Consider the following 10,078-nt stretch of genomic DNA (forward strand, 5'->3'; position numbering starts at 1 on the left):
ACATAACAGCTGAACACGGAAAAACGATCCGAATTTTTAAAGAAGTACGAAGGATAAACTCGTGGAGCAAATTAGACAAAAACGCTTGGAATATAGGCTCAAACCTTAATTAAGTAGAGAAAGAGATATATATTGAGTAGAGGGCGTTATTGCTTATTTGGCGAGCAAAAACAGTTTTGCCGATTATGATATTTCCAATTCTTAAATCTTTAACTGTAACATTGTGACTTGCAGTACTTATATATATCTTAAATATGTAATTTCGTATAAAAAGAATTAAGAAATCAATGTTTGTTTTAAGCAAAAATTTAGATGCATTTGATTTTAGTATTCTACATCTTTCCATTCTTTTAAAACAAAGGAAGTAAGAGTTTCTAGAGTATCTTACAGTGAAATATTTTTTTTGGTAAACTGAATATTATAATATGCTGCAAAATTACATCATTAGTAAGGGAATCGGAGTTCCCTTGGGGAGTAGCAAGAGTAGTAATTGTATCAATATTACAAACATTGACTTTCCTCTTAAAAACAGTTTCTAAGATGTCTGCCCACACTGTCTCGTTAGGAACTGCCGAAAACTGAGTATTTTCAAAGTTTCCTTTCTTGCTCCTTCCTTCGCGATGAGGTCTGCCACTTGGTTGTGCTCCCTGTAGCTATGCCCTATGGCTGAATTCCCAGCTGCTCTATCATTGACCTGCAATCATAGATTATGGGGTTGTGAGTCAAATTGTCATTTTTATCATGTTTATTACCTCAGTGGAGTCAGTATCAATCACAATTGGAGATAACATATGATCAATAGCAATTCTTAACCCCTCCCAAAGAGTTTGAAGCTCCGCTGTAATAGCAGATGTGTTAGTTAAATATTTCATGTAGCTCATAACACAGTCCCCTCTATTGTTCCTAAAGACTCCCCCTATACCCCCTTGCCCAGTTGAAGCACAAGCAGCTCCATCAATGTTAAGCTTTAGAGTCCCAACCTCTAGTAGATGCCATTTGAGGTATTGAGTAATTGTTACATGGAGCGAATTCTGCCTAGCAACTACATGGCAATATTCAACTGCCATAGCAATTGCTTGTTGGGTAGAGATGTGGTTCTTTCTTTTTTCAAACACATTAGTATTTTCGATTTTCCAGCTGGTCCAGAAACAAAAGGGGGCCAGCATATGCCAGTCAATACATGCATTGAAGGGCATATGCTGGAGTCCGTGTCAAGTATACTCCCATTTTTACATTGTGAAAGCAATTTGGGGGAAGTTCTGGCCATTGGTGTTGGCTTTAACCATGTTAATCCAGAAAGTTTTGGCATTGGAACATTCAAAGAATATGTGGTCAATGTCCTCTACATGCCCACCACAGTATGATTCGTTAGGGTCTATATTCAGGGCAATGTGATGGAGATAACTTCCAGTGGGAAGTCTATTTTAGTACATCTGCCATGTGAAGAATTTGATCTTATTAGGAACCTTCAGCTTCCATATCCAACCATAGAAATCTTCTTGGGCATGATTGTTGTTAAAATTATTGGCAATAAAGTTATAGGCTAGCCTAGAGGAGAAAGTGCCAGAAGGGATGAGGTTGCAGATGAAGATATCATTGTCCCTTGCATTTGGATGAATGAAGGTGATTTGGATAATGATGGAGATGTCAAGAGGAATGGGGTAGCTTATAGAGTTTAGGTCCTATATTCCATTATTGTGAACTGTACTGACTTTCCTGTTTAAGTCTGTCAGTTGCCAAAGCCTCTTTAGAAAGAGCTAAGAGGCTGTAAGTTGGGGATCCAATTATCCTCCAGAAAATTGACCATATCCCCCTTGTGGACAACCCATATGGAGGCTTTAGAATAGGTTCTCCAGCCCTCTTGAATGCATTGCCATATTCTAGTCTTGGGCCTACCTCTCCTGCCAACTCCATTAAGTGCTTACCCATAAGCACTCTAGCCCAGATAAAGCTGGTGTTATTGTACATTGTCCATGCTAAGCTAGTATGGCAAGTTTTATTCTTTATATGAGCTTGCTGCATCCCCAGCCCCCCTGTTCTTAGGCTTTGTAATGGTGCCCCAATTAATCATATGGAGCTTTCTCTTCTCAGCAGTAGTGCCCCATATAAAATCCCTTTGAATTTTATCAATTTGATTGTTTATTTTAGAGGGAAGCTTAATATACTGCATAGCATGGCTGGGGATGCTACTCAGGCTAGCTTTAGCTAGAGTAGTACGGCCAGCCATATTGAGGAACCTTATTGTCTAACCAGCTAGCTTGGTACTAAGGTTATCAAGAATGAATTGGCAGTCATTGCTTGTGGGTCTTTTGTGGAGTATGGGAAAGCTAAGGTATTTGCCAAAAGCTGAGCCTGCCTTAATGCTTAGGATAGAGCTGCATTGATTGGCCCAATCTTTTCTACAGTTGGCACTGAAAAAAACCTTTGATTTTAAAAAATTGACCCTCTGGCCAGAGGCATTATTAAATTCCCCTAGTGTTGAAAAAATAATATGGCAGTTCTAATTGTTGGACCTAGAAAATAGGGTCATATCATTAGCAAAGAACATGTGAGGTATCTTGGGACTACTCCTGCTGATACTGATAAGAAACGATGAGTTATTCCTAACAGCCTCATCTATGTTTCTAGAGTCTTTCCATGCAAATGATGAAGATACAGGGGGAAATGGGTTCCCCCTGTCTAATGCCCCTAGTTGGGTTGAAGAATTTGGTCTTGTCACCATTAACAAGAACAGAGATGGAACTAGTAGTGATGTAAGACATAATCAAGATGATTAGTCTACCAAAAAAATTAAAGTAGAGTAGGGAGTCCCTGATGAAGGACCATTCCAACTTATCAAATGCTTTCTCAAAGTCAACTTTAAAGATCATGTTAGCATTTTTTTCTTTCATTTTCTGGAAGCGGTTAATATATTCTTGAACCACAATAGCATTATCAGCAACTCTTCTATTGGAGGGGAAGCTAGCTTGAGTGGGGCCAATGATATTATTAAGGATATGTTTGATTCTGTTAACAATGATTTTGGTAATAAGCTTGTACATGGTGTTACACAACCATATTGGTCTGAAGTTTTTCAGCATAGTATCATTAGGACATTTGAGGATTAGGTAAATGTAGGTTTTGTTGACCTCGGGAGGCATTGTGCCAGATACAAACGCAGACATGCAGTAGTTATTTATCTAATTAGCCAGAATATGCCGATGCTTCTGGTAGAAGAGAGGATGAAGCCCATTAGGACCTGGTGCCTTCATAGGCCTAAAGGAGTTTAGGACACAACTAATCTCAGACAACCTAAGAAGGGAATTCAAAGTACGCTTGGATTTGTTATCAAGGACATGTTGCCTATCTTCACTATAGGAGGGGGTCCTACTAGATTGAATGTGTTCAATGGTGAAGATATGGGTGAAATACTTAATGATTGTTTCTTTAATGAGCCGGGGTTCCTGGATCATGCTTCCTACCTCATATTTCAAACAAAGGATTTTGTTCCTCCTTCTCATGTTAAGGGTAGAAGTGTAGAAAAATCTAGTGTTGGGATCTCCTTCACTCAGCCAGTCAATCCTAGATTAGAGCTTCCAGAAGGCATCTTCATTCTTTTGGATAACTTTGAATTCTTGCGGGAGATTAGCTTCAAGACTCTGGAGAAAGGTGCTAAAGGAGTAGTTATTAGATCTTTAAATACCATCTAATCTAGCAAGGATATGGTTTTTCTTGTGGAATATGTTACCAAACACATGCTTATTCCATATAGTTACCCTACTTTTGAAGATCTCAGTAGCCCTATGGATGTTATGCTCAGGGGAGAAGCTTTGCTGCACAATGGGAAGAAAATCAGGGTGGTTACAACACATAGTCTCAAACCTAAAGGGTCTATTATGTGAAGTGTGGTGGTTTCTCAAAAGGTTGAGAAGCAAAGGGCAATGATCAGAATGAGTCCTAGAGAGGTGGGTGATAGTCGTTTAAGGGAAGAGTTCTATCCAATTTTCAGTTGCAATGCATCTATCCAGTCTTTTCAGGATCAGGTCTTGCCTCCTAGTATATCTTTTATTTGTCCAGGAGTATTTGGAGCCCTTCAATCCTAGGTCTAATAGCTTACATTGATTGAGACACTGCCATAATCTATTGCTCCTATTGAAGTTTAAGTAGTTAGCTCGTAACTTATTTCTGGCTTTCAAAATTTCATTAAAGTCGCCACCAACTAGCCAACTACCCCTATAAACAGAAGCTAAGTCTTCTAGGAGCTCCCAAAGTCTAGTCCTATCAGCTAACCAATTACTAGCATAAATAATAGAAAACAACCATTTTTAGAAAATAAAATTACCTGGACCATCACATGGATACCCCGGGGAGAGGTGGACACCTCCCCCAGCTTTAGCAAATCCTCATTCCACATGAGTACAGTGCCCCAAACAGGCCAGTAGAAGGGGTTTGGAATTAGGCATCGAACATGAGTACAACAGAGAGGTGCATGTGGTCTACCATCCTAGTTTCAAGCAGGACCAACAGAGCAGGGTTGTGAAGCTTAACCACGGATGCACAGTGCCTACAGAACTCAACACTATTAACACCCCTAGCATTCCATATTATGAAGTTAATTAATAATGTATTTTGAGTGGGGCTCTTCCTCTTGATTTCCTTCCCCTTGGCCACAGGGGTTGGCTTCATCATACCCAACAAGGTTTTTAGGGATACTGCTGAGTTCCCTGAGCCTTGAGATAAGGGCACTCGGAGATCTATTGAGCAACTTGTTAGCTTTTTGGGGCATAGAGCAATAAGCATTTCCCCCCAAGGGCTCTTTGAACTCTATTTCCAGTGGCTCTTGCATGAGTAATGCTTTTGTTTTTGGGTCCCCTAGTTTTTCTATGAGATTTTCCAGGTCCACATTATATTCCTTGAGGTAACTCAGTGTGTTGTTGAGTCCCCTTGCTCAGCTGGTTGATGGGAGATAGTGCACAGGATGAGGGGGGGGGGGGGGTACTGGGACTATTAGTGGCCACAGGGTGAAGTTGGGTGATGGTGTTGGAGCTTCCAAGTTCATTAGAGGAAAGAAGGGAATTGACTGCACAAGTGACCCACTAGGTTGTTGATCTCTTCCATGGACAATGGTTTCTGTGTCCCCATGTACTGTGTCTGAAGTAAGGTGGACATCCACAGCTGATGTCCAAAGTTTGCTAGACCCTGGTGGAGAAGCTGCGTGGATAGTCTCGCTAAGTATCGAGGGTACTGGACTGTGATTTACAGGGGATCAATTGTAATTTTTGGGTGGTCCTCTACAATGCCAGCTCTAACCAAGAGTCTGGCGTGTGATCTGATGGGAATGGTGTGGAGGAGAGTGTTAGTAGGTTGGTGATTGGGGTTTGGGTGTTGGAGTTCGAGTTCTCCATTTATGAACTCAGCCTCATTGAATCTGCAAGAGAGGGGTTGTGAAGAATGAGTCATATTGTTAGGACTATAGCTATAATCCATGACTGATTCATTGGGAGGTGTGTCTGACAATTTTGCTTGAGCAGTCAATCTTGGAAGATTGACAAGGAAGGTCTTCTCACTGGTATGTATGGGAGATTGATGTGAAGTAGGTAATTGATTACCTGTAGAGGGGGTGACACGGTCAGAGAGGAGAGAGAGAGTGATGGGGTGAGCTCTGTGTGTGAGTGTAGTAGGATTGTCACGAACCGAAATTTCCACCTTCGGGACCGTTATGGCGCCTAGAATTTCACTTTCTAGGCAAGCTAACGTTAGAATAATCTTAACCATTTTTAAACAAATCAAATTAAACGGAAGTCAATTACTGAAATAAAATGCGGAAGACCATAGCAACCAAATCATCCAAATACATCCCTGAATCTGGTGTCACAAGGGCATGAGCTACTAAAATAATACAAATAAAGGTATGAATAAAATTCAAGCTATTTGAAAGGTAATACACAGCTAAGATAAAGTAGAAGGGGACTTCAGAACTGCGGACGCTATGCAGTTATACCTCAAGTCTCCTCTGGGTAGCTGAATTCGAGTGTTATGGTACGCCACTAGGACCAACTCCAAAATCTGCACAAGAACTGCAGAGTGTAGTATGAGTACAACCGACCCCCTGTACTCCGTAAGTGTCGAGCCTAACCTCGACAAAGTAGTGATGAGGCTATGACAAGACACATACGTAAACAACATGTACAAGTATATACAAATACGAATCAACAATGAACACAATAATTAACAATTTACAAAATTTGGGAGGGAACATACGAAGGGGAATGATATAAAAATTTTAACAGGAGTAGTGTCACGTAGCTGCCAGTTAATTCATCAACAATAAAATAAGTAGCTGATAATATGAAAATTACACGAAACCACTCTTCGTGCTTTTACTGACATCCTTCCCATGAAATGATAAATAATATTATGAATGACACGATATCACCCTTCGTGATTTAACTCTCTTTCTTGCCACAGTATGATGAATAAATAATTGAATGGAATGACATCAGCCTTCGTGCTTTAACTATCCTTCTCACTTTATAAATCAATAAATAATGATGTGAAAATGGCACGACATCACCCTTCGTACTTTTACACTCATCCTTACCATAAAAATGATAATATACATTTAGAAGAGTATTTAAATGCGAGGATCCATACTTATCAATCAATTCAATAGCATAATACCGACTTCACCTTCCAAAATATTCAACAATAATTAAATTGACAATAATTTCATGAGAAATGATCAAATAAACAATAATAAACTTAAGCAAGAATATCTTAATTAAACAAGAAATTATTCAGAATGAACAAATTCTACCCATATTCTTTGACTAAACCACAACATATAAGTACTCATCACCTCACATATACATTGTACCCGCACATTGAATCACGTAGCAAATAGACAAAGAAGTCTAAATCCCTCAAGTCAAGGTTAACCACGACACTTACCTCACGTTACAACCAACTCAAGATTCCAATAAACCTTTGACTCGCAAATTGGTGTCTGAATGCCTCGAATCTAGTCACAAACAATTCAATATACTCAACACGAATTATAGAAACCAATTCTATATGAAAATACTAAATTTTCCAATTAAAATTCGAAATTCAATTAAAACATCAATAGTAGGGCCCACGTCTCGAAAATCGACAAAGGTTACAAAATATGAACGACCATTCAATCACGAGTCTAATCATACATATTTTATCAAATTCTAACATCAACTCGGTCTTCAAATCCCCAAATCTTATTTTCAAATTTCTAGACCCAAATCCTCGAATTTATCCTCAAAAACACGTAATTTAGTCGGAATAATCTATTGTAATTCAATATTATTGACTAAGAATGATCACAAGTGACTTACCTCAAGTTTTTCCGTGAATTCCCTCTGAAAAATTGCCCCAAACCGTGCTTGAAATGTCCAAAATAACAAAAATGTCGGAACCCTCTGTTTTTGTAATATGTCCTGTGCTTTCGCACATGCGGACACTTAATCGCTTCTGCGAAACCACTTCTACAGTCTTTCTTCCACTTCTGCGCATTCCTTGCTTCTGCGGCTTCTGCGGACAAGAGTCTGCTTCTGCGAAGAAGCGTCCGCATCTGCGGTCTAGTGCCCCCTTAGCCCAGGCCGCATCAACGACCATTTTTTCTCTTTTGTGGTCGCGCTTCTGCGACATTTCGTCCACTTCTGCGATGCCAGGCTCGCTTATGCGAGCTCATACCTGCGGTAAAATATTCGCAGGTACGATTGCACCAGAAGGCTAAAACTTTAGATTTTCCTTAAGTACAAATTTTGATCCGTTAACCATCCGGAATCCACCCGAAGCCCCCGGGACCTCAACCAAATACACCAACAAGTCCTAAAACATCATAAAAACTTAGTCGAGGCCTCAAATCACATCAAACAATGTCAAAACTACAATTTGCACCTCGATTCAAACTTAATGAATTTATGAAAATTTTAATTCTAAAACTCGCACCGAAACATGTCAGAACTATCCAGAATGACCTAAATTTTTGCATGTAAGTCCTAAACGACATAACGGATATATTCCAACTTTCAAAATCGAAATTCGAGCCCGATATCCATAAAAGTCAATTTGTGGTCAAACTTTAAAATCTTTAAGATTTCAAGCTTCTAATTTTCAATAAATGGTGATAACTCGAGCTAGGGACCTCCAAATTAGATTCCGGGAATACGCCCAAGTACCAAATTACGATGGTAGGTCCGTCATAACACCGATCCTCGTCCTTTTGCTCAAAATATTGACCAAAGTCAACTCAATTGAGTTTTAAAGCATTATTTCTCATTTTTATCAATTTTTCACATAAAAACTTTTCGGAAAAATATATGGACTACGAATGTAAGTTGAGGAATACTAAATGGTTCTATTCGAAGTCTTAAAATATAGAAATGAATATTAAATTTAAAGATGACCTTTCGGGTCATCACATGGATCGATATGAAAGTCCCTCAGGGTAGGTTGGCCCACTGACAAGTGGGATTAAGCTGGCAGCGTATCTCTTTCAGAGACTGGGGTATTATTATTCTGTGAAAGAATACCTAATTTGGGGGGAACAGATAGAAGTCCACTTAAGGTATTTTTTTTTCCTTTGTTGGTATCCAATTTTTGAGTGCGGGTGTCAGATATTATGCCCAAAGAGGCATCTTTTATTGGTGTGTTGGGTAGGTGCCTTTTATGGCCAGAAGGTTTATCGTGAGATGGGTCACGTGGGCTACTCGTGCCTAATTGAAGATTTGGGTCAGAATTTAGCCCATTTGGGTTGGTAGGTCGCCCCTTTTGTGCCAACTGATTCACTTGGTCATTTTTAACCCGGCCCAACTTTGAGGAGTCCATCGCGTTCTTGTGATTTAGGTCAAGAAACGTACCTGACGTCATATTGAATCTCTTTACCTGTGTTTGGGTGGTCGCCGACGTTGTCTCCTTCTGTTGCCGTTGAAGATGCTTGTTTTTCTGGAAAGGGATAGTTTTCCATTGGCTATCTCCTTTCGGAACTACTTCTTCTCTGATTGGGGGGAGGGGGGGGAGGTATTTGTGTGTGGGTCTGGTTGTGTATTTGGGTTTGGGGTTTTTGCGTTGAAGGAGCAAAACCTCATCGTATGCCCAATCCTCCCACATTCCTTGCAAAAAATCCACTCCCCCTGATACAATATGGGCTGCTGTGGGTACCTGCAATGGCACTTAAACACAGATCCTTGTGTACCTGCCTCTTAGGGTGGATGAGGTACATATGTCGATCTTTAAGAGTTTTTCCAATTCTGTTGCCAACTTGTTCAAGGATGGCCTTATCATAGAATTTTGTCGGCAATTGGAGTAGCCTGATTCACACAGCTGTTATGGTTATCTTAGATTCTGCTGGGATGAAGTTTGGCTCCTATTTGTGCACCAATATGAAATGAATCGCTACAAACCAAGGGCCCTCAGTCAAGATCCAAGTCATGCTCTCTTCAAGATTGAATTTGACTATAAAGAAATCCCAGCCCAAATCTATGAGGGTGATGGGTTCTATTGGTTTCCATAGGTGTGCCAGCTTTGCTCGCATCACCTGGTGCGGAATTTTCCTCCCAAAATATTTGATAATTAGGGAATATTTCCACGGTTGGTAGAGACTGACTTTGTCCTCATTCGATAATGGGATCAAGATGTTCCCGGCATTTAGTTCGAACGAGGGAATTGAGGGAGATTGACGGGGTAGTTGGTATAGGGTAGATGAGCATTGATTTGCCTGAAGGAGGATTTCCTTAAAGGAGTTCTTTTGGGGCATATCTTCTTCCATATCTCGTAGGTGGGAAGAGGGAATATTAGGGGATTCCGGTGGGGTAGGTTGCTGGAGGTGGGCCTGTGGGCATTTTGGGTTACGATGGGTTAGTGGAGGTTAGAGAGAGGGTGGTACATTATCTTACAGTGAGATTCTATTTTTGAAATTATTCTAAATAGCATGGTAGAAATAAAGAGCAAGGAAAACAAAGAGTTCTATGTTGGGGAGTTTAGCTAAAGACCGTACTAAACCGGTTTGTTCGAGGGGAAGTAGGTGGTTTATTTCGGTAGATCAAATATAATACGCAATCATCAC

The 10,078-nt window shown here is 40.1% G+C and overlaps 1 protein-coding gene across 1 annotated transcript; it reads right to left on the reverse strand.

Annotated features, from left to right (window-relative positions):
* Positions 1-535: 535 nt before the first annotated feature.
* LOC117273431 (uncharacterized) lies at positions 536-1,914 on the reverse strand. The gene is made up of 4 exons (XM_033652602.2): positions 1,713-1,914; positions 1,234-1,375; positions 753-1,137; positions 536-694 (listed from the first exon to the last, which is right to left on the reverse strand). The coding sequence occupies exons 1-4, from the start codon at positions 1,912-1,914 to the stop codon at positions 536-538; spliced, it is 888 nt and encodes a 295-aa protein (XP_033508493.2).
* Positions 1,915-10,078: the final 8,164 nt, after the last annotated feature.

Source organism: Nicotiana tomentosiformis, chromosome 9, assembly GCF_000390325.3.
Source record: "Nicotiana tomentosiformis chromosome 9, ASM39032v3, whole genome shotgun sequence".
Classification (NCBI taxonomy): Eukaryota; Viridiplantae; Streptophyta; class Magnoliopsida; order Solanales; family Solanaceae; genus Nicotiana; species Nicotiana tomentosiformis.